General features: G+C 59.8%; 4 protein-coding genes across 6 annotated transcripts; 3 read left to right on the top strand and 1 right to left on the bottom strand.

Moving 5' to 3' along the window:
• The first annotated feature begins 1,200 nt into the window (after nucleotides 1-1,200).
• Map2k7 (mitogen-activated protein kinase kinase 7) lies at nucleotides 1,201-10,749 on the top strand. 2 transcript variants are annotated; one of them, XM_046443836.2, is made up of 12 exons: nucleotides 1,201-1,402; nucleotides 3,142-3,189; nucleotides 6,060-6,201; nucleotides 6,376-6,442; nucleotides 6,561-6,674; nucleotides 6,762-6,881; nucleotides 7,034-7,141; nucleotides 7,232-7,411; nucleotides 7,505-7,585; nucleotides 7,688-7,830; nucleotides 8,421-8,466; nucleotides 8,566-10,749. In XM_046443836.2, the coding sequence occupies exons 1-12, from the start codon at nucleotides 1,279-1,281 to the stop codon at nucleotides 8,698-8,700; spliced, it is 1,308 nt and encodes a 435-aa protein (XP_046299792.1). In that variant the 5' UTR covers nucleotides 1,201-1,278; the 3' UTR covers nucleotides 8,701-10,749. The 2 variants fall into 2 exon arrangements, with proteins under 2 accessions (XP_046299792.1, XP_046299793.1); XM_046443837.2 differs by lacking the exon at nucleotides 3,142-3,189 and having other exon boundaries at nucleotides 1,202-1,402.
• A 136-nt stretch (nucleotides 10,750-10,885) lies between these two features.
• Nucleotides 10,886-14,485, top strand: Tgfbr3l (transforming growth factor beta receptor 3 like). The gene is made up of 6 exons (XM_058579163.1): nucleotides 10,886-11,209; nucleotides 12,008-12,531; nucleotides 13,279-13,411; nucleotides 13,494-13,652; nucleotides 13,801-13,873; nucleotides 14,306-14,485. Exons 1-5 carry the CDS (start codon nucleotides 11,140-11,142, stop codon nucleotides 13,866-13,868), a joined length of 954 nt encoding a protein of 317 aa, XP_058435146.1. The 5' UTR covers nucleotides 10,886-11,139; the 3' UTR covers nucleotides 13,869-13,873; nucleotides 14,306-14,485.
• An 800-nt stretch (nucleotides 14,486-15,285) lies between these two features.
• Nucleotides 15,286-18,014, top strand: Snapc2 (small nuclear RNA activating complex polypeptide 2). 2 transcript variants are annotated; one of them, XM_046443838.2, is made up of 5 exons: nucleotides 15,286-15,522; nucleotides 16,192-16,302; nucleotides 16,435-16,503; nucleotides 16,856-17,126; nucleotides 17,222-18,014. In XM_046443838.2, exons 1-5 carry the CDS (start codon nucleotides 15,340-15,342, stop codon nucleotides 17,551-17,553), a joined length of 966 nt encoding a protein of 321 aa, XP_046299794.1. In that variant the 5' UTR covers nucleotides 15,286-15,339; the 3' UTR covers nucleotides 17,554-18,014. The 2 variants fall into 2 exon arrangements, with proteins under 2 accessions (XP_046299794.1, XP_046299796.1); XM_046443840.2 differs by lacking the exon at nucleotides 15,286-15,522 and adding an exon at nucleotides 15,779-15,934.
• A 1,275-nt stretch (nucleotides 18,015-19,289) lies between these two features.
• Nucleotides 19,290-20,893, bottom strand: Ctxn1 (cortexin 1). The gene is made up of 2 exons (XM_046443835.2): nucleotides 20,738-20,893; nucleotides 19,290-20,337 (listed from the first exon to the last, which is right to left on the bottom strand). Exon 2 carries the CDS (start codon nucleotides 20,315-20,317, stop codon nucleotides 20,069-20,071), a length of 249 nt encoding a protein of 82 aa, XP_046299791.1. The 5' UTR covers nucleotides 20,318-20,337; nucleotides 20,738-20,893; the 3' UTR covers nucleotides 19,290-20,068.
• Nucleotides 20,894-20,918: the final 25 nt, after the last annotated feature.

The following is a 20,918-nucleotide window of genomic DNA, read 5'->3' as shown; positions in this document are numbered from 1 at the left end:
GGAGAGAGGCACCAAAGGGGCTCAGGAGGGCAAGGTAAAGACCTCCTCCCATTAGAAGAAAAAATCTGGTGGTGTCTTCTGCCTGGATGTTTTCCCAGAGAATCCCTTTCCTCTCCCTTCCCTTTTATCCTCTTAAATCCACATTTGAGTGACTGCTCCACCCTCAAGTCGTCTCCAGGAGTCCGAAGCCTTCAAAGCCCATCCCAAGGTGTTCCCCGTGTTGGACTCCAGAATGAGTAGGGCACTTGGCACAGCTTCACCTCGTGGGTTTGGCTACTTGCCAAGTGACTGCAAAAATGCAGATTTTCCCCTGGCATCTTAGAGCAGACACAAGCTGCTATTGAGGGACCCAGGGCTTCAGACAGGGGCATTTCCCCAGCACCCACCTTACCCCTTAAAAGGATCTATTTAGGCTGGGGGGCGGGGGGGCATCAGACAGAAGCATGTAACCCCAGGGCCCACACTAATTCTGGAGGTCCTGAAGCGGGACAGATGGGGGTGGGACTTCTGAAGGTCCCACGCTGTGGCCAGGAATTTTGGCCTTGACCTTGGCCCTGTCATCGAGGTGAGAAGTCACAAGGCTGGATTTCCAGAGCCCTTGCCTCCCGCCAGGTCTTGTCCAACCCTGAGCTTGCTGGGACTAGTTGAAATGGAAAGGGCTTCCCACGGATGCATAATTATGGTGAGGAGGCCGCACCGCACGCCAACGGGCGTTCAGTCAGCAATTAAGCATAACAGGATCCTAATGAAGCACTGAGGAGGAAGCCAGTTCCGTGAGGGTGCGGCTGCCAGGACCCGACTCGGGGCGGGAAGAGCGAGGAGATGAAAACGCACTGCTACGGCAACCACAGGAGACAGACAGCTGGTGCACTCGCTCAGTAGAAGCCAAGCGCGCGACCGCGTCTCCACCTCTTTACGCATGTGCGCCGTTTACCCCACACACCGTTCACTAAATAAACGTGGGTTTACACACAGCGCCTCTTGGCGGAGCGCTCGGGAATTTACGCATGCGCACCCCAGTGGTAGTGGTGCGCGGGTGTGTTGCACGTTGCCCGCCGCGAGCTCAAGGAGGCGTTCTCCCTGGGTTGAGACTAAATACGCACGCGCGGAGTTTCGCACGCGGGCAGGGCGGGTGCGCGCCGCGGGCATGCGCCATCCAGGGCGAGACGGCGGCTCGGCGGGGTCATCCGGGCGCAGGCGCAGTGCGGTGTTTGTCTGCCGGACTGACGGGCGGCCCGGCAGTGCGCGGCGGCGGCGGCGGCGGCGGCGGCGGGGAAGATGGCGGCGTCCTCCCTGGAGCAAAAGCTGTCCCGCCTGGAAGCAAAGCTGAAGCAGGAGAACCGCGAGGCCCGGAGGAGGATCGACCTCAACCTGGATATCAGCCCCCAGCGGCCCAGGCCCAGTAAGCACGGAGGCGTGGGGGAGGGGCAGGTGGGGCGGGGCGCGCGCCGCGGGAGGCCCCGCCCCCGGGACCAGGCCCCGCCCCCGCTTCCGGGGCGCTCGCTGTGCTCCTCCCCGCCCCCGCTGTCAGCCCGCAGGGAGAGGGTCACGGTGACCCGGGGGGCGTGGGGCCGGCGGGTTCCCGAGCGGCCGTTCCCAGGGCCTGGGGGTTCCTTCTTTGGGGGTCTGGGAGCTAGTTACCAGGCCGCAGGCCAGGCCTCCGTACCCATTGACCCGCCCCCATCGCCGCGGTCACCGGAGCATCTGTCACCTGCACTGAACTACACCCGTACCCACGCGACTGTTATCCCATCTGGGCCCCCGGCAAACGTGGTCATGTCCCAAAAGGATTCCCGTCAGTCCCTCTGTAGCAGTGACTGTCAAGAGTTCCACTGTCCAGCCTTGCGTTTAGCTGACAATCCTTTAACACTCATAGTCACACAGCTGGCCTGGGAACACCCGAGGTCATCCCACACACACACATATAATCCTTCTAACTCCATTCTCCCATTTGACACCATGACTATATCAGGTGGTCCTTTCTTCCCAGCCTGGGGTGACCTTGTCATTGGGCTCAGTGACCCCCTCCCACATAAAACAGGCCTCCCCATGCCCCTGTGACTAACTTCAGTGCCACTCTCTTGGTGAGATGTCTAGCCCTCTGGAAATACACACCATCTCCTAGGGTGGTGACTGTCTTCTGGATTCAAATGACTGTTTCCCTCAACACACACACACACACACACACACACACACCAGGCCTGGACAACTGGGTAGGTCTAGCTCCCCAGTACACAAATGCCTCCTTTCTGATCTATGCCTTCCTCCCTGGCATCTTGTCCTGGATCAACAGCTGCCTTCCCAACCCTTCACACACACCTGGCCTGGGATAGTATAGCCTTCTCATTGTGTTTCACAAATACCCATCTCCCAAGTCTTTTCAGCTGGAAGGAATTGGATTTTTCTCCCTCCCCATGGACTCTGTGACTGGCCCCCTCCTCATGATGACCCTTTCTGTCTCTCTTTTGACCTAGCCAAAAAAAAAAAAAAAAAAGTTGTCATATTCTCTTTGGTATGACCCTGGAAGTTATATAATTCCTTGTCAGGTTGACAGGAGGAGGAAGGCACCCCCTGATATCTCAGAATTCTGTCTACTACCTGGTCACTGTCACTTGACCTTCAAGTCTTACCCTCCCTCAGTCCCTATTTAGAGTCCATCCATCCCTCTTTAGACATGGGTTGGTTCAGTTTCCTCCCTGGGGAATCTCTTGGGGGCCCAGAGAAATCCCAGAGGTGAACATACTGTCTTTGGATGTTATTGGGGACTGGAAGCCTGGCCAAGACCAGTAAGGTCCCTGCTGGGTCCTGCAGGACTGTTGTATCCAGCCCCAGCATGAATGAGACAGGATTGGGTATGGGTTCCAGGGTACCTTAAGAGTGGCTGTTCCCAGTGCAGAGCAAGGCCCAGTGAGGCCCATGGCGGGCAGGTCCCAAGGAGTCCCCCCCAGGTGTCTGTGTCTGTCAGCTCCATCCCATCCTCCCCACCTTCCCATCTCTGTCAGTTTCTACCCATCTCTGCAGTTTGGTGCCTCGCGTCTCCCCTCCTCCTCATTATGATTTGATTTCTTTTCTTTTGGACAAATCGGCCATTTCTGTTGTGATTTATCGTGGTGTTGTTTTTTTTCTTCCTTTCCCATCCAGTTATTGTGATCACTCTAAGCCCTGCTCCTGCCCCGTCCCAGCGAGCAGGTACCAGCCTTTTTATCATCGCCGCTTGGACATCTGCACCATTGACCTAACCGCTGCCCTGGCCGCAGAATGCCATCCCCCTAGCCCCATGCTTCATGTGTATGTTCTGTCTCCTCTTCTCACTCTTACTTTCTCTGAGTCCACCAGAGCAGTGTGGGCCCAGCGCCATCTTCCTCTGTCCTCTCATCCCTCCCTCCTTCCTCTTGAGCTCAGGTTTGGACTCCCTAGAGGAGGAAATGGGCTCCCCTAATGAGTGGAAGTCTGTTGCCCACTGAGGGGGTGAGTGAGTGTGTGTGTGCGCGTGCGCGTGTGCATATAATGGAGAATGTGGGACCAGGTGAGTGCTTTATGCCTGTTTGGTCCATCTCAATAATTGGATGAATGAGTATTGCCCCTGTGTGCTGTGCCTGCTCTCAGTACCAGGGATACAGCAGTGAACAGAACAGACCCAGTCCCTGTCCTGTGGAACTGAGGATGCAGTGGAGAGCCATCAGTGGACAATGAGCACATTCCTGGTTAGGGAGAACATTCTAGCTGGGAGACAGGCTGTGCATGGGCTGGCTCAGGAAAAGCTGCTGGAGAAGATAGGATTTAAGCAAGGTGTCAGGGAAAGAGGCAGAAGGGGACAGCCCTGCAGATGTCCCTGCTCTGGTGCCAGCATGTTTGGGAGTAGACATAATGGGCAGTTGGGCTGTGCTGGTTCCTGGGTATGGTGTGGCCCTGTGTGTAGGAGAGAGCACCTGTGTTGGCAGAGGTGGGGTCTGCTTTGTAGGTGGGTGTGTGCGTGTGGCTGGTGGGACTGTTGTATGTTCTCAATGTTGTGTGTGTGTGCAGATGTGTCAGAGGAAAGGGGGTGCTGGCTCTGCCTGTCTGCATGTGGTGGGGAGGTCATGCCATGCTGTGTTGTGTGTGTGTTCGTGTGCACGTGTGTGCACTTGCATGTGAGTGTGCGTGCATATTGTGCTGATGGCTTGCACATCTAAGGCTCCTCTTGGTTTTCTGTCACTCATTCTCACCGTCCCTCTGCCTCTCACCCTCTTGCATTTACTCTGTCCACATCACCACGTGGCACCCCCTCTGTGATCTCTATTCTCGGGCCTTCGTGTGTCTTCCTTCCCCACTCCAGCCCACCTCAGATTCCTACCATGCTGCATTTTCTGGGGCTGGCAGCCCTGGAGGGCTGGTGGACTGTTCAGGGAAGGGGACTGCTTAGGGCACCTGGGGGCGTGGTCCTCACCCCAGAGAGCTGATGATACTGGACAAAGGGGGCCCAAATAGCTCTAGGGGCAAGACCTGTGTGGTTCCTAGAGTGACCGCTCATGGGGTTGAGAGCCGAATGTGAGGGAACACGGGTACCCTCAGGTGCCACCAAGGAATCAGGACTGTGACAGGACGGAGCAGAGGCACAGGGACATCAGAGTCTGTGCAGTCATGAGCAATGGGAGGTGAGGATAGTGAGTGCTGCCCCAGCAATGCCCCCACGGCCCTTTCTTGACTCCAGCCCGGCTCTGGCAGGACTTGCATCCTTTGGTGGACTTTGAGTCAGGGTCCTCTGCATGCCCTCTCACTGGCTAAGGTCAAGGTCCCAGGCCAGCCGGGTCAGGAAAGGGCCTCGTTGACAACTGGAGCATATTTGTCTTTCTCTGCCCATTGGTCACTGGGCCCAAATGGCAAGGCAGGGGATATGAAGAGGGGAGGGGACATCTGTGGCGGGTTTTGGGAGAGTGGCAGGTTCTGGGATTTCCTGGGAAGGTGACCCTTGGAGGGTTCTTATAGCCAGTTGCCAGAGGTAAGCAAGCTTGTTACCCTTCTGGGGCACCAGGTCCTCTGGAGTGTGAAGGGTCCAGGAGCCACACTGGCCTCCCAACCCCTGCTTCCCACCCCTTGACAGACCAGGCAGGGAGACCCTTATCCTCAGGGAACCTGCTCTGCTGTCCTGGGCCCCTCTCTGGCCTGTCTCTGCAGTGCCTCCTCTATTACAGCTGGGCCCTAAGTCTTGGCTCCTGTCTATCTGTCTGTCTCCTGCCCTCCCACCTCGTAATGCCGCCTGCCCGTCCTGGGTGCCTGCTGCCTACCTGCCTGCCTGCCTGCCTGCCTGTAGCATGCCCCAGCTGTCCGCATGCAGGCCACTGGACAGCACCAAATCCCCTCCCTGACCCTGTCCCCAACCCTGCCCAGCCTTACCAGCCTCTGGAGGAGCTGTGCCACCCAGATCTCCTTACCTGAGGGTACAGGCCTACAGGCCCAGCTTGGAGTTCTGCCCCTGCCCCCTTGGCCTCAGCTCTGTAGGCTTGACTGGGAGGCACCTGCTGGCCAGAGGGTGGCTCTCCCTAACCCTGGAGCAGAACATGGGGCAAGGCAGCAAGAAGCCAGGGGCCTGTGCCCACTGTCTCACCAGGGTGGTCTACCTCATTCTTGTTTGGCTGCCTAATGCAGTGCTGGTGGCAGGGCCAGGGCCCAGGCTGGTCCTGGGGAGTAGTCCATCCTCGCATGAGCCACTGTGGGCACTGTGACTCTGGGCCCGTTTCCTGGCAGAGGAGGGGAGAAAGGGATGTGTCAGGGAGGTTGCCTGGCCACAGGTCCCTACCAGGTCCCCACCTTACTTCTTCGTTATCATAGACTTTGGAAAAAACCCCAGCCTCTGGGGACCACCCTCTCCCACTAGCCTACCCCATCCTTCTAGGACAGGGGGCAGGAGAAGGCACCCTAAGGATGGCCCCAGCCAGCAGGGCAGGTGGCTGTGTCAGCCTGGCTGAAGAGTACGAGGGAGGGGAAGATGAGGGTCCCTACCTATCCCCAGAATGTCAGGCCTGGAGCTGAGACCAGCTGGGTGCTGACCCCCTCCCTGCTTCTGGTTCTCAACCCCCCAGCCCTGCAGCTCCCGCTGGCCAACGATGGGGGCAGCCACTCACCGTCCTCAGAGAGCTCCCCGCAGCACCCCACGCCCCCTGCCCGACCCCGCCACATGCTGGGGCTCCCGTCAACCTTGTTCACACCACGCAGCATGGAGAGGTGAGCTGTCAGAGCAGGCTGGCAGGGGGTCAGGGCCCATTCAGCAGGGCAGCATGGGGAGTGTTGCTGTGCCAGGTGAGAGGGTGGTGAAGTCTGGGGAACACTGGTGTGCGGGCTTGGGTTGCTTCGGGTTGGTTAGGAACCCCTTCACCAACTCCTGCTCCCTGTCCCCAGCATCGAGATTGACCAGAAGCTGCAGGAGATCATGAAGCAGACGGGCTACCTGACCATTGGGGGCCAGGTACCTCCCTTGCTCAGCATCTGGGCGGAGGAGGGCAGGATACGGCTGGGCCAGGGGGTGGGGGTGGGAGGACAAGCCCTGGGGACCCTCCAGCCTTGTTCCCTCTCCCACCTGCCAGCGCTATCAGGCAGAGATCAACGACCTAGAGAACTTGGGCGAGATGGGCAGTGGCACCTGTGGCCAGGTGTGGAAGATGCGTTTCCGGAAGACAGGCCACATTATTGCTGTCAAGGTGAGTGCAGTCCTTGCCTTTTGGACCTCTGTCTCATTCTCTGCGTCCCTGGTGCTAAGGTTCCCTCCTGGCCATCCCTTCTTGCAGCAAATGCGACGATCGGGAAACAAGGAAGAGAACAAGCGCATCCTTATGGACCTGGATGTGGTGCTCAAGAGCCACGACTGCCCCTACATTGTGCAGTGCTTTGGCACCTTCATCACCAATGTGAGCAGGTTCTTGACTGGCCCGGCCCATGGGGAAGCCTCAGGGTGCCCTTTGCCCCCACAGGGTCCTCTTCCCTGGGGATCAGAGCATGACTGGGGTGGACAGGAAGGCACAGTCACCCCAAGCCACATGTGCCACCCCTCCCTCTGCAGACAGATGTCTTCATCGCCATGGAGCTTATGGGCACATGTGCCGAGAAGCTTAAGAAGCGGATGCAGGGCCCCATCCCTGAGCGGATCCTGGGCAAGATGACAGTGGCGGTGAGCTGCAGGCCAGGGCTCATGTGACTGGGTTGACGGCCCCAGGCCATGTCCCCCCTTCACAGGAGTCTTCTGCTGTCCATGCTGCAGATCGTAAAGGCACTGTTCTACCTGAAGGAGAAGCATGGCGTGATCCACCGCGATGTTAAGCCTTCAAACATCCTGCTGGATGAGCGGGGCCAGATTAAGCTCTGTGACTTCGGCATCAGCGGCCGCCTGGTGGACTCCAAGGCCAAAACACGGAGTGCCGGCTGTGCTGCCTACATGGCGGTGAGTTGGGAGCCTGTGGAGCTGGGAAGGTGGAATGGGGTCTGAGACACTGGCCCCTATCCTGAAGGTGCATCCTTTTCTCCCTCCTGGTAGCCTGAGCGCATTGACCCCCCGGACCCCACCAAGCCTGACTATGACATCCGAGCAGATGTATGGAGCCTGGGCATCTCATTGGTGAGCTGGGACCCTGCCTCCACCCTCAGGCTGGGAGTAAGGAAGCAAAGGAGGGCAGGATCTCCTTCCCCGCCAGTCCAGCCCTGCCTGTCTCCCTGTCAGGTGGAGCTGGCAACTGGACAGTTCCCCTACAAGAATTGCAAGACGGACTTTGAGGTCCTCACCAAAGTCCTACAGGAAGAGCCCCCACTCCTGCCGGGTCACATGGGCTTCTCGGGGGACTTTCAGTCCTTCGTCAAAGACTGGTGAGCATCCCTACTTGCCCTGCTCTTCTGCTCTGGGAGGCCTCAGGAAGCCAGGTGTGGCCCATTGCTCAGGGCTGCTAGAGAAGGCTGGTGTAGGAAGAGGAGGGAGAGGCCACCCAGGGATGGTACTTTGGCAGCTTCAGGCCGGCTACAACCAGGGGCTGTGCCAGGAGTTGAAGCTGGTACAGAACCATGAGCTGGGTTTGGACCTGTTGATACCTGGCCCAATGGGTATTTGGTGGTCAGTGGGCTTTGCCACAGGATATTGTGAATGAATGGTGCTGCTTCAGGGCCAGCAGCCCTAAACACTGTACCTTAGCAAGGAGAGTAAAGTCTTCAGGAAATCACGTACCAGTCTCCTGGGAGCCCACCCAACTCTCTAGTAGGAACCTCCCATTCTAATTCTAGGTCCCACGCCAGGCCTTACAATATGTCCTGGCTGGGAGACTTCAGGGATACACAGCTTGGCAGGTCCCAGCCACGAACAGATCTGGAAGACCCCTGGCTCACCAGAGAGGGCTTACGCGGGGAGGCAGCCCAGCCTGCCCCACCAGACTCTCACCTCCCTCCCCTTCCTCCTCTTCCTCCAGCCTTACTAAAGATCACAGGAAGAGACCAAAGTATAATAAGCTACTTGTAAGTACGGGGGCCCTGCCATTTGGGAACCCAGCCCCCCCCAAGCCGAGGCCTGGAGGAAAAACCCCTCATCCTAAGCCCCGCCCCTCGGGTCCACAGGAACACAACTTCATCAAGCGCTATGAGACGCTCGAGGTAGATGTGGCATCCTGGTTCAAGGATGTCATGGCGAAGACAGAGTCACCGCGGACTAGTGGAGTCCTGAGCCAACATCACCTGCCCTTCTTCAGGTAGCCACACGGTGGCTGCCAGCCCCACAGGGGCCAGGGGCATGGCTATAGGCCCCCCTTCCCCACTTGGCCACCCAGCTGCCCGCCAGGGGAAACCTGGGTTCTGGACGGCCACTGAGGGCTGAGGACAGAAAGTAGGGGACACCCATCACCCCTGACTCCCTGCCCACCAGCCGTGGACAGATGGGCCTACTGGTCCCCAGCCCTCCCCACCCTGGGGTCAGCCGGCTATGTGCGTCCGGTGACAGACACTGTGAATGGAAGACAGCAGGCCGCCAGCAGACTCGCTATTTATTTAGTCGAAACCTCTGGGCTGGGCAGTCCCCAGGGGCCAGGAGAGAGCTCCCACATCTGCACCCCACACTTCAGCACCTGCCCTCTCTCTCCCTGACATGTGCTTGCTCTCCATGTCCCTCTGCCCTGTTCCTCTCTACCCCTCTGTCCCTGTCTGGCTTTCCCCAGTTCCTTCTAGTCCCCTGCTTCTCTCCTGGCTCAAGCCTGGGCTCAGACACCCCACCCCTCTGTGGGAGCTCTGGGTCTACCTAGGCCTCCTTGAGTCCTCACCCCAGGATGGCGGAGTGGTCATTGTGACTGCAGCCGGACCAGGACTGGTTTCTCTCTCTCTTTTCTCTTTCTCTCTCTCTCTCTTTGATCTCAGGGGGTCCTTTTTGGAGTTTATTGTATTTTATTGTACTTGGTGGGGTGTTGGGGGGAGGGGGATGAGGAGAGTGTGTCCTCATGGGGTGTGTCGGTACCTTCAGAAACTTTTACCAAAGTCATGTTTAGCTGCTTGTGCTGGGGCCTCCAACTGCTCTCTGGCACTGGGGGGGCTGGGACTGGGGGCTGAGCCAAAGGGGCCTGGGCTACTGCTCCTGGTGGGTCCCAGGCCCAAAGAGGCCAAATACGGGCTCTGGGGGTTCCTCCACCCTTGAGGCTGGAGGCTGGCCGCAGCTTGGGGGTAGCTTGAGAGCTTAGGCAGTGGAGGGAGCCCAAGGGGCCTCGGCCATGCAGGATGGCCTTCAGGGAAGGTGGTGAAGGGTGTAGTAGGGAGCAGCGGGCATCAGGGAGGTGGCTGGAAGGCAGGAGTGGGGCCAGGGAGCTGGGGGAGGGCAGGAGGAAGTCAGGATTGAGGGCAGAGGGAGCGGATGTGGAGGTTTGAGGACGTGACAGGGACAGGGATAGGCTTGGCTGGAGTGTCAGGGGAGAGCAGGCCAGGGTGTGGGAGTGTCGAGCCCCTGAGCAACCCTCAGCTTGCCCGCTGGAGCTGGCCAGCCCCCAGGCCACCTTGAGGCCTGGGATGGGGAAGGACTGGGCCAGCGTGCCCTGCCCCCAGCCCACTGCAGCAGCCAGAGCAGGATGGGTGTGTTTCCTTTTTGTTGGTGATGCATGCAAATCAAGTGGACAAGAAAACAAACAAAAAAGAAAAAAAAGATTAAATCACAAACATAAACCAACCAACACCAAAGGTGAGGAACCTGGCTGTGCGCAGCTGAAGCAGCATAGGCCTAGACAGCCGGGCCTCTGACCTGTCTGTTGACTCATTACACTATTATATTCACACATGCCGCATGTTTAAAACGAAATAGAAGTCACCTTCTCTCTGCCCCCCAGGGAAGGCACCTTCATCTCCTTTGTGAGGGGATGGGGGCGCGGGTCAACAGGCCTGGCCCCTGCCTTTTCGGGCAGCTGGAAGGGCCCTTGGCTGGTCCCACAGCCAGCACAGGCCTGAGGCTGGGCTGCCTGGGTTTGTTTTTATTTAACTTTATTTTCTGTTTTGTGTGTGTCCACCCATGTCCTCCCTTCAGTGTTGAGTGGGAGCTCCGGGGAGTCGCTCCTGCCTCCCTGCCTCCCAAGACTTCCCCTCCGTCACCAGCCGTCCCTCTGGACCAGAGGACAGTCGGGTGGGCAGGGTCCTGGGGTGGCCTGGCCCAGCCCACCGGCCCAAGAACCCCTTCTCAGGCCACCAGTATTGCCCTGTTCCTTTTTAAAATAAAATGCCCTCGTTTGTAAATCCTTAGACGCTTGAGAATAAAACCCTTCCCTTTTCTTCTGAGTCTGTCGTGTCATGGGGCTGGTAAGACCTGGGAAGGGGCCAGAGGAGGGGCGCCATTCAGGTGGATGAGACCCCTGCATTGGGGGAAACTGAGGCAAGCTTGGGAGGGGGTATTTGTAGTGACTCACTGAGTATCCAGTGGCCTTTGTGAGGTCCAGGTACCCCTTCTCCCCAGTGATCTGGAGCCAAGCAAGAGAGAAGCCCCTAATCCCTGTAGGCCTTGGACACCAGCTCTGGTATCAACCCTCAGTCCTCCACCCCCGCTCCCTGCTTTCCAGGGTGGCAGCCCATCCAAGGCCAGGGTTGCCTGCCCACCTGCTGACCTGTGAACAGCCCGAGTAGGCGCCACTGCTGCTGGCCCTGCAGTGCTCCCACCTCAACCAGTGCAGCATGCTGGGCACCAGACTCCTGCTGCTGGCTCTGCTCCCAGGGACCTCCCCCTTGCCTGGTGGGCCGATTGGTATGTAGAGGCTCCGGGCATCCTGGGTGGGTCACGCTCTCATTCCCCTGTTGTTACTTTTCAAGACCTCTGCTTCTGGCGATGGGGGGGGTCTGGCTCTATCCAGGCTGGCCATCTTCACAAGCCCCAGGAGCCACTATGAGGATCAGGGCTGGGGGAGTGGAACCTTCTTTACAAATGCTTTTTGGAAGTGGGTGTGCAGATTGTATTTGACAGGGACCCCACAGAACGTTGTGAAGGTACTGAGTGTGTGCAGGGTCACAGGATAGGAGACCCCTTTCTGCTGTCCTGTGCTGCTGCTGCCCTCAGCCTGGGAGCAAAGAGCCAGAAGCAACAAACAAAACCCCAGACTCTGGCCGTCTGGCTGGACTGTGTGCCCTGAAAAGCCTCGGGAAGGGCACCCCTGTCACCACTTTCCCGTTGGCGACTGCACCGACCTTTTGGGGAACAATACGACCGACATCTCTAACGAGCTGCCTGGGTGAAGGGAGAGACCTCTGACTTCACCCAGTTGTCCCTCCTCCACCCCGCTCTGCAGAGGGAGAGAAAGAGGTCTCCCCAGGGGCGCGCAGCCCTGCGCCCTGCCTGGACGGCTGGCTGTTAAGCTCCGGGGCTCACGGGGGCTGTCTTAGTAACTCCCCGCTGTCAGAGAACTTAGGGAAATCCGGAACCAGAGCCGCGCAGGTCCCTATTCGGAAGAAGGCAGTGGGTGGGGGGCAGGAGGTCGGGACACTTTCCTGGAGGGTTTAAGGGAATGCGTCTTCCTCCTCTGTGCTGCCCTTTTCCCGCTCCCGCCAGCGCCCGCGTTCCCCGGGGGACCTGGCCCCTGGCTGCGCAGGCCCCTTTTCAGTCTGGAGCTGTCTGACGCAGAGGACGCCTTCCCGCGCCGCGCGGGGCCGCTCGAGGTCCCGGCAGATAGCCGCGTGTTCGTGCAGGTGCGGACCTTGGTAGCACCCAGGGCAGGTGGGTACAGGCGGGAACCGGGCGACCCTGATGGCACCTCTGTCTCTCAGGCGGCCCTGGCCCGACCCTCCCCGCGCTGGGGCCTGTCCCTGCACCGCTGCTCAGTAACGCCGTCCTCACGCCCGGCCTCCGGGCCTGCTCTGGTGCTGCTAAGCGGGGGCTGCCCTGCTGACGCCTCGGTAGCCTTCCCGCCACCGTCGCACCCCGATGCGACCCGCCCCGCACGCTTCAGCTTCCGGCTGCGCCCAGTGTTCAACGCCTCGGTGCAGTTCTTGCATTGCCAGCTGAGCCGCTGCCGCCTCCTCCAGGGAGTCCGCCGGACGCGGGAGGCTCTGACCTCGCCGCCGAAGAAACTGCGGGTGCGGAGAGTAAAGCCGGAAATTTGGGCGCTGGGGACCCTCTGGGAGCACAAGCGTCTCAGGCACCAGAGAGAAGCACCTCGGGGTTTGGGCATCTGGGTATTAGGGTCTCTTGGGATCTGGGGCAAGAATCCCTTGAGGGCAGGGGTTTGGAACTGGGGTCTCTCTCTGGCTGGGTGCGCTAGATGCGGAGACCCCCCCCCCGCCCCAGGGACCCGATGAATTCCTCGTGGGGGAAATGAAATGGACACCGAATCCCCTCTGGATTCAGACTGGATGCAGAAGCCTGCAAAGGGACCAATCTGTGGCCCTTGAGGTCGGGCTCCACAGGTTAGGTGCTGAGAGCCGGATCTTAAGACTAGAGCGCCTGACATTTGACATCTTCTCTGGTGGGGCCTGGAACCCTAAGGCTGGATTTCTAGAGGGTCTAAAGGTGGCCTCCTGGCTGCGGTGGGGAACTGGATGCTTAGGGGCTACGCCCCCCCACCCCCGCAGGTGCGGTTACTGGGGATTGAATCCAAGGGTGCCTTACAACTGAGCTACATCCCCCCCCCAAAAAAAAAAAATCTTGAGATAAGGTCTCCTCGCGGAGTTGCTGAGGTTGGCCTCAAACTTGCAATCCTCCCCGCTGAGTCTCCGTAGTCGCTGGGATTATTCCGTACCGGGCGCTTAGGTGTCTTCAGAGAGACTTGAGGACCAGACCCGGGATCGCCGACCTGACGTCCCTGTTTCTCTCCCTCCCGCCAGTGTCTGCCCCAGGATGAGGCATGCGCGGGCGTTGGCAGCGGCAGCGGCAGCGGCGAGAGCCTGGGCGCCGACAGCCCCCACCTGCACACGCTGACGCAGCCTATCGTGGTCACAGTGCCGCGGCCGCCCCCCAGTAAGCACGCCGGTGCCCTGGGGCCGGGCAGGGCAGCACAGCAGCGCCCCGGGCCCCGGCTTAGCGTTGCACTCTCCCACAGGGCCGCACAAGAGCCTCCCGGGCAGGGCCGTGCTCCCCCAGCCGCCCGCGCCGGCCCCGGGGGCCCTGGAGCCCGCGCCTGTGGTGGCGCTGGTGTTGGCCGCCTTCGTGCTGGGCGCCGCCCTGGCCGCCGGGCTGGGCCTCGTCTGCGCACACTCAGGTACTCCCAGCCTATTCCCAACGTCCAGACCTGGGATCGTACGGATCCCAGCCTGCGAGGCCTCAGGCTTCCTAGATCTGCCTCCGCTATGCCCCAAGCACCCCCCAGGGGGCGCTCTTACCCTGGCTCAGGAGCCTCTTCCTTCCAGCGCCTCCACTCCCAAGCCAGCCAACTAGAGCTTCGCCCAGTGGCCCTCTGCCCCGGAGGCCCCAGTGAGGCAGGTAAGTGTGTGTGGGGAGATCTGGAGGAAGAGCTGGAGAAGGAAGGTGATAATGACCTTTCATAGAGCTAACTCTAGCGGCAGGCATGGCTCTGAATGTTTTACACACATTAATCTTTCAAATAACCTTCAGGTGGCTATTATAATCCCCACTAGAGAGGAGGAAAATGAGGCCCCGAGGTCTAGTAACTTGCCAAAGGTCATAATGTTTGGTGGAGCCGGGACTGGAATTCATGGACTGGGATCACTGAGGTGGACTGTGGGGTCTGGATGGAAAGGTCCTCAAGCCTTGGACAGGTACTAGGCAAGGGATTTGGGATTCAGACCCAGTTTCCACTCTCCCCGCCACACAAACTGATATAAGGCCAACGCCTGCTAGGAAGGGGGTGCGTAGTTTCCCCACCTTCGCTCAGCCTGCTCCACTCCTCCCCAGCGATGGAGCCTTGCCTGCAAGGGGCACCCAACCATGGGTTCAGGAGTAGGCTCTCCAGGACCTGATCCGCAGTTCTGGACACAACACTTTGGGGCCTCGATCCCTGTGCTTCTCTCCTCCCTTCCTCCCACCCCCGCTCCCATCTAAGCTCAAAATAAACTTCTGGACTGATCCGCTTGAGTTCTGGTGGGGTCAGTGTGTGTACGGCGCGGGGGACAGGCTTGGGCTTGTACCTGAGACTAGAATTTGCGGGGGAGGGGATTGGGCGGAATCCTATGCCCATACACACGTGTGCTGGGGAGTCAAGGGCGATTCGTTCTAAACAAAAAGTAACACTCAACACTGCCATCTTAAATTTAACATAAACTCCGCCTTCTCCCACCCCCACCCTGCAATCCTTCGCTCTCCCCCAAACCGGACCGTCTCTGCTGTCCACTTGCACCGCCCGGATCCTGCCTTAGCTCCATCCTCGACCTTCTGCCACTGCTCGGTTCTCCTGGCTGAGCTGGACTCCATCCTCCTCCGAGGATCCATCAAGTCTAGAATTCCTTAAATTCCTTCTCTGAGTTCCTCCCTCCCCTGCGCATAACAAAAGTAGGAATATTAGCTCCGGCTTAGAGGGAGAAAACTGAGGCTCGGCAGCCTAAGCCACTCGCTCAAGGTTCCCAGGGCTACCCAACTCCACAGTGCAGGCTTTTGACCACGACCAGACAACTGCCTACCCATCTTCGGGAAGCAAAGCACACAAAGTAGGAGTTTTATAAGTTAGTTCAGGAATGTAGAGAGGACACGCACATCCAAAGCGTAGGCTCCAGTTCGTGAATGAGATAAAACGCGGAATGTGGGTCTCAGTCGCCCCCGCCTCAATTCTGGTGCCAGTCTTATCATTCCCAAAGGAGATTCCCTTTGGCTCGCCAAGGTGAAGCCACGCCCCCATCTGCGCCCTTCCCGACGCGGGGCTTTCTGGTCTCAGCGGCTTCCGTAGCCCCGCCCTCCGAGCAAGCGGTCCTCGAGCGCCGGCGTCTCTCAGTAGCATGAAGCCACCGCAGCGGCGGCGAGCGGCCCCGGCACGCTATCTAGGAGAGGTGACCGGCCCCGCGGCCTGGAGCCCCCGCGAGAAGCGGAAGCTCCTACGACTACTGCAGGCGCGGCGGGGCCAACCAGAGCCAGACTCGGCCGAGCTGGCCCAGGAGCTGCGGGGCCGGAGCGAGGCTGAAGTGAGTCCCGTGCGGGTATGGGCGTGGAAGCTAGATCATGGGCGGGGCCAGGGAGTGGGCGGGGCCGCGGTAGGCTGCCGCGGTCAGTGACGCGTCAACCACTGCTGGAAGTGTGAGCGTGGAGGCGTGAGGCTGAGGGGTGGGGCTAGGCTGGAAACCCCGTGGGTGCCCTTGGTGGGCGGGGCGTGAAGCTGAGGGGAGGAGCCGTGCCTGGGTGGGGGAATGGGCGAGCTTGTCCCTCGGGCTGGGACCTGGCGTGAGACTGAGGGGCGGGGCGAGGAGAGACGGAGATGGGGATGAACTCCGAGTGAGAAGCGCTGGAGACTGGGGACCTGGCAAAAGTCGCAGTTAGACGGAGTGGGAATGAGGATGAAGCAACAGTCAGGAAATGGGGTGGAGTGGACATGAAGAGGTGAGTTTCAGCGTCCGGGCACCTCTGGGCTGCAGGAGGAACCAGAACAAGCCTGGCCCTTACATCTTTATTGCCGCGCTGTTCCCACTCTGGGGCCTTCTTCCGGAGCCCCGCGGAGCCTCGCGGATCCGAGGCCGGGCCACGCGCAGGCTAGGGAGCTGTGGCTGCGTGTGAAGTAGGCAAGGCTGTGGTCTTGGCTTCTGCTCTGCATCCCTGAACTCATAACAGGCCCGTTTGGCTTACTCTTTTCCCCTCAGATCCGGGCCTTCCTCCAGCAGCTGAAAGACCGAGTGGTCCGGGAGGCCATTCAGAGGGTGCATCCAGGTGGCCCAAAACGCAGAGAGGCGGAGCCCCCAGCCCCCATAGAGGTGAGGCAGGTGGGCAGGGCAAGGCTTCTCAGGGCTGGCCTCTGTGGGAGCGGGGACCCCCAAGAGGGTCAGGTCTTGGGAGAGCCTTGCTGACTGACGCCTGCTGACCATGTGCCTTTGGACTTCACCCAGGTATGGATGGATTTAGTTGAGAAGATAACAGGCCCACTGGAGGAAGCCCTGACAGCAGCTTTCTCCCAGGTACAGCTGGACCCCCAGGCCAGCAGGGTTGTCCCAGGAGACAGGTTGTACATATAAGCCCAAGTAAGGTGGGACTGGGGACGTGGTTTCAGTGGCAGAGCACTTGTCTAGCATGCAAGAGGACCTGGGTCCTGGGCCCTTCCTTTTGTCAGTTCTGTGCCCCTGACCAGGCACTAGACACCTTGATCTTTCGTGGTGGTCCTGTCTTGGAGGCCATCTTCTATCCGTTGCATTCCTCAGAGTTGTGGGGAGGATTTGGGAAGCTGGGGAGTGGAGTGCTCAGCCCAGGCCCCACAGGGCAGAGGGAAATGGGGGACTTTCCTGTTTCCTCCCTGCTGGCTCCACCTGCCAGGTGCTCACCATCGCAGCCACAGAACCTGTCAGTCTCCTGCATTCCAAGCCCCCCAAGCCCACACAAGCCCGTGGAAAGTCACTGATCCTGAACATCACTGGAGGGCAGGGGGACACCACCCCAGGGGCCCCTGGTCCTGCCTCTGAGACGCCTGCCAAATCCCCTAATGGCCCTGCTGTTGAGGGAGACATCACCATAGACTTTGAGAAGATTTACAAGTACCTGTCCTGCTGCTCCCGGAGTGGTCATGTCCCAGAGCTCTCAGCAGCTGGTGAGAGGAGTTGGGGAGGGCAGGGGGTATGGGACAGGGGTCCTAGGTGGCAGGTCTTGACTTCCCTTACTCCTTCCCTTTCCATCTATCACCAGAGTCAGCTGTGGTCCTTGACCTGCTCTTGTCGCTTCCTGAGGAGCTGCCCCGCCTGCCCTGCACAGCTTTGATTGAGCATATGACTAAAACATATGCTCACCTGATGGCCCCACAGCCCAGTCCCTCTGGTAGAAGCCCTGGACCTGGGGCTGAGGATGGAAGTGCTTGCTCCCAGGGGCCAGAGGAGCCCAGCCAGACCAGCCCCCATGCCCCTGAGCAAGCCACGCCAGGGGAACCGAGATCAGCCTGGCAAGCAGCTGGGATCTGCCCCTTGAACCCATTCCTGGTGCCCCTGGAGCTCCTAGGCCAGGCAGCCACCCCTACAAGGTGAGGGGCATAGCAGGTCGTAGAAACATCTGAACTAATCTGGCCCTTAGTGTTTTGTAGCCATCACTGGGTTGTCATGAGGATTATTTTAGAAGGTCCCTGACATGGTGCTCAATGTGGCCTAGTCTTTAGATGCTTTACATGTCAGGGATCTCAGAAACAGAACTAGAGTTGTGCAGGGGTTAATGGAGAATAGGGATGCAAGACTCTACAGACAAGCATCCTGAACCCCTGGACAGACAGATGGAACTGACCTGCCAAGCCCAGCTTCCTTGTTCTCAGATAGCAGAGCCATGGCTGGTCCCCCATACTGTGACCTCCTCATATGCCCTCTCTTGTCCAGGTTTTCATTATTTTCATCCCGGAGCCCTCTTCACTCCCCTCTATTCAGTGCCCACCACTGCCGGCTCCTCATTTCTTCCTGGGGTGTCCTATGGCTTCTAATAAAGTTCTCATCTACCTGTCCTGCTCTTTTCCCCATGACTAAACAATGGGATTGGGGCTCTGAGCCTGGGGTCATGTGTACTTTGGGGGCCACACCAGGGAGGAGGGTACAGTCACCAGCACCAGTTGCTGCCTGGCATGACCTTAGTTTGGCCATGAGGATCCCCTTGGCAACTGGGTGGAGGTGGGTCTTGGACAGGTGTGGTTGGGTAGGGCTTATGGGGAGACAGGTGTCAGACAGGTTTTCAGAGCAGGGCAATGTCACATCATACACGCGGAAGGTAGAAGGCAGCAGAGAATACGACGCCAACCTGGGGGCCCAAGGCCATGGGCTGTGGGAGGCTTAAGTTGGGGGTGATGTGCCCCAAGCGGCAGGAGGCCAGAGGAAGGGGAGTGAGTCCCCAGAAGTGGCCTTACACCTTCAGAAAACCCTAGGAGGGGAGGAGAGAAGCAGAGTTGGAGGGGCCTTAGGAGGAGAGTGAGGAACAAAGCTGAGTGGAGGAGTGGGATCAAGTCCTGGTCATCCCCAAGATCCCACATTCTTGGGGGTGTTGCTGGGCTTCCATGCACCAACTACACCTGCCCTACAGGCATGGAGTAGGGCCGGTCTGGGGTAGCCAGGTGTCCTCCCACAGCGCTCCCTCTCCCACGCCTGACTAGCTGCCGGGGAGGGGGTAGGTTGTCTGCTGGCAAGCCTGTGCCTGCACACAGCTTTCCTTTTATAGAAACGTTCATTTCTCCCCACACACTGCACACAGCTCCCCTGGGGCACACAACACATCTCCCGGGCCAGCAGTGGAGCGCAGCCAGCCTACTCGGTGGCCATAGCCTACAGTGCCAGGCCCACTGGTTCCAAGGCACACTTGATGATGGGGGAAGGAAGGACAAGGCCCAGAAGGTTTGGGGCTGCAGGTGTGGTTCCTGGGGATAATCCCCAAGGTTGGCTGAGGGTACCCCATCCCTGTTATCCACAGCTCCCAGCATCTCCCCAGATCGAGGGAAAGAGGTGTGTATTTATCTTAGCTGTGCCTGGAGCTGGGGGACAAGACAGTAAATGTCTCCCCCTGAAGCTAGAGAATTGGGTTAAGATTATGCAAAAGCCAGACCTGGGTTCCACTTCCAGCCCAGCTGAACATGAGGCAAGAAGCTAACGGCAAGCCCTTCTTAAGTGCCTGGACCTCAGTCCCCTGACCTGTAGAATGGGGATGCTAACAAAGCCCAGCTCATTCTCACCGTACCGAAGAGCAAATAGGCTAGGAAAAGGAGGCCCTGAATAAACAGCTGCTTACCACACAGTCAGCGCTCCATAGTATTTATTATCATCATCATCATCATCATCATCGCTCTGGCAGGGAGAAGTGAAAAGGCATGAGAGGTGGGGTAGGGTGGCAGCGGGGCCAGCGGGAGGAAGCAGGGGGGCCGATGGGGACGGACGGTGGCACGAGGAAGGGCGCGCTGACCTGTACTGGGGCCCAGGCTTGGGGCGGGGATGAGCCTGCCCCGCACTCCTCCTCCACCGAAGGCTCCGCACATCCTGGACACAACAGCCACAATGGGTCGTCAAGGGTCCCTCTCCGGGGCAGGCCGCGCAGGATATTATTAGAAGCAACCATCCAACCCGTGGGCCCGAGAGAGCGCCATTAGGGCCGGAGCTCAAGGAGGGGCTCAGCACTTAATCACGGTGAAATTGAGGGTGGTCAGAAGACAGAGGTGTGGAGGACAAGGAGTGTCCCCACTTTCAGGAAAGAACACGACACTCATGCCCACAGGCAGGACAATAGCAGAGCCACTTACACGCTGGGAAAGACGGGGATCGGTGCGGGAATCCTTTTCCCACCTGGGATTCAGAGTGCAGCGGAGATGGGGCAGGGCAAATAAAGGCACGAGGCGCGCCTCCGGCCAGGCCAGGGGGGAAAGATGGGCGGGGTTAAGGGAGGGCGGGGCTTCTCTTAACGCCCGGGCCCCGGGCTGGGGATTCCGGGCCAGGATCCGCAGTGCACTCCTGGCCAGGAGGTGCCCCTGCCCGGATGACCCTCGGAGGCACAGTTAAGGGCGGGCCCGGGACGCCGAGCCCCTCACACCAACGCGTAGTCAAACTGCCCACGCTCGAGCGCCTCCTTGTGGTCGGTCCAGGACGAGGCGGGCATGCGGCTGTAGGGGTCGAGCAAGATGCGCACGCAGCGCACCATCAGCAGCACCAGCACCACGAGCAGGCAGAGCACGAAGGCGAACACCGTGCGCTGCTCTGCGTCCAGGCCCGCACCCACTGGGGGTCCTGTCGATGGCGGCAGCGGCTCCGGTGACAAAGTCCACGTCGCGCTCATGGCTCACATAGCCGCACGCCCTGCGGAGGAGGGGGCCCGCCCAGGGCTCACGGATGAGGCTACGCCCTCCCGCGCCTCCGCGTTGCCCTCTCCCGCCGCCGCCGCCACCGCCGCCACCGCCCCCAGGTCGTGCCTCGCAAATCCCCCGCCCGCGTCGCCGTCCCCGGGCTACGCCCATGACCGGACCGCGGCTTACCACCACCACCACGCGGGGACCCAACTCCGGCAGTGCGCGCAGGCGGGGGCGCTGAGAGCCGGGCCAGGAAGCCCCGACCGGCCCAGCCCGCGCACAACAGGTGCGAACGCGCGGAGCTACACCGCGGAGGCGAGTCCCCGCTTCCCCAGCCTCACTCCCTTTGTTCTCTGAGGCCGGGGACCCCTTCCCCCACCCACGCCGCCCTCTCCCCGCGCGCCCCTCACCCTGGCTTCAACCTGGACCCGGACGGGCCACCCGGCGGCCTCGCTCTCTCCAGGGACCTATACCAGCTCAGCTCTCGGTCTTTCCCCGGCGGCGGCAGCAGCAGCGACGGCGGCCCCGGCTCAGCCCACCCCACCCGCCCCTGGAGCGGCGGAGACCGAGGCAGGCGAGCCGCGCGCCTGC

The sequence above is a fragment of the Marmota monax genome, unplaced genomic scaffold (genome assembly GCF_021218885.2).
Source record: "Marmota monax isolate L192 unplaced genomic scaffold, Marmota_monax_Labrador192_F-V1.1 WCK01_AAM20220418_F8-fsc00102, whole genome shotgun sequence".
Classification (NCBI taxonomy): Eukaryota; Metazoa; Chordata; class Mammalia; order Rodentia; family Sciuridae; genus Marmota; species Marmota monax.
This window is presented reverse-complemented; position numbering and strand designations above follow the sequence as displayed.

Excerpts from the sequence above, each read along its gene's own strand:
- Map2k7 (XM_046443836.2), top strand. The coding sequence starts at position 1,279 with ATGGCGGCGTCCTCCCTGGAGCAAAAGCTGTCCCGCCTGGAAGCAAAG. Across the intron at positions 6,443-6,560 it reads ACCTGACCATTGGGGGCCAG|CGCTATCAGGCAGAGATCAA; the intron begins GTACCTCCCTTG and ends CCCACCTGCCAG. Across the intron at positions 7,831-8,420 it reads CAGTCCTTCGTCAAAGACTG|CCTTACTAAAGATCACAGGA; the intron begins GTGAGCATCCCT and ends CTCTTCCTCCAG.
- Tgfbr3l (XM_058579163.1), top strand. The coding sequence starts at position 11,140 with ATGCTGGGCACCAGACTCCTGCTGCTGGCTCTGCTCCCAGGGACCTCC. Across the intron at positions 11,210-12,007 it reads CTTGCCTGGTGGGCCGATTG|CGCCCGCGTTCCCCGGGGGA; the intron begins GTATGTAGAGGC and ends CGCTCCCGCCAG. Across the intron at positions 13,653-13,800 it reads CCTCGTCTGCGCACACTCAG|CGCCTCCACTCCCAAGCCAG; the intron begins GTACTCCCAGCC and ends TCTTCCTTCCAG.
- Snapc2 (XM_046443838.2), top strand. The coding sequence starts at position 15,340 with ATGAAGCCACCGCAGCGGCGGCGAGCGGCCCCGGCACGCTATCTAGGA. Across the intron at positions 16,303-16,434 it reads AGCCCCCAGCCCCCATAGAG|GTATGGATGGATTTAGTTGA; the intron begins GTGAGGCAGGTG and ends GACTTCACCCAG. Across the intron at positions 17,127-17,221 it reads CCCAGAGCTCTCAGCAGCTG|AGTCAGCTGTGGTCCTTGAC; the intron begins GTGAGAGGAGTT and ends ATCTATCACCAG.
- Ctxn1 (XM_046443835.2), bottom strand. The coding sequence starts at position 20,317 with ATGAGCGCGACGTGGACTTTGTCACCGGAGCCGCTGCCGCCATCGACA.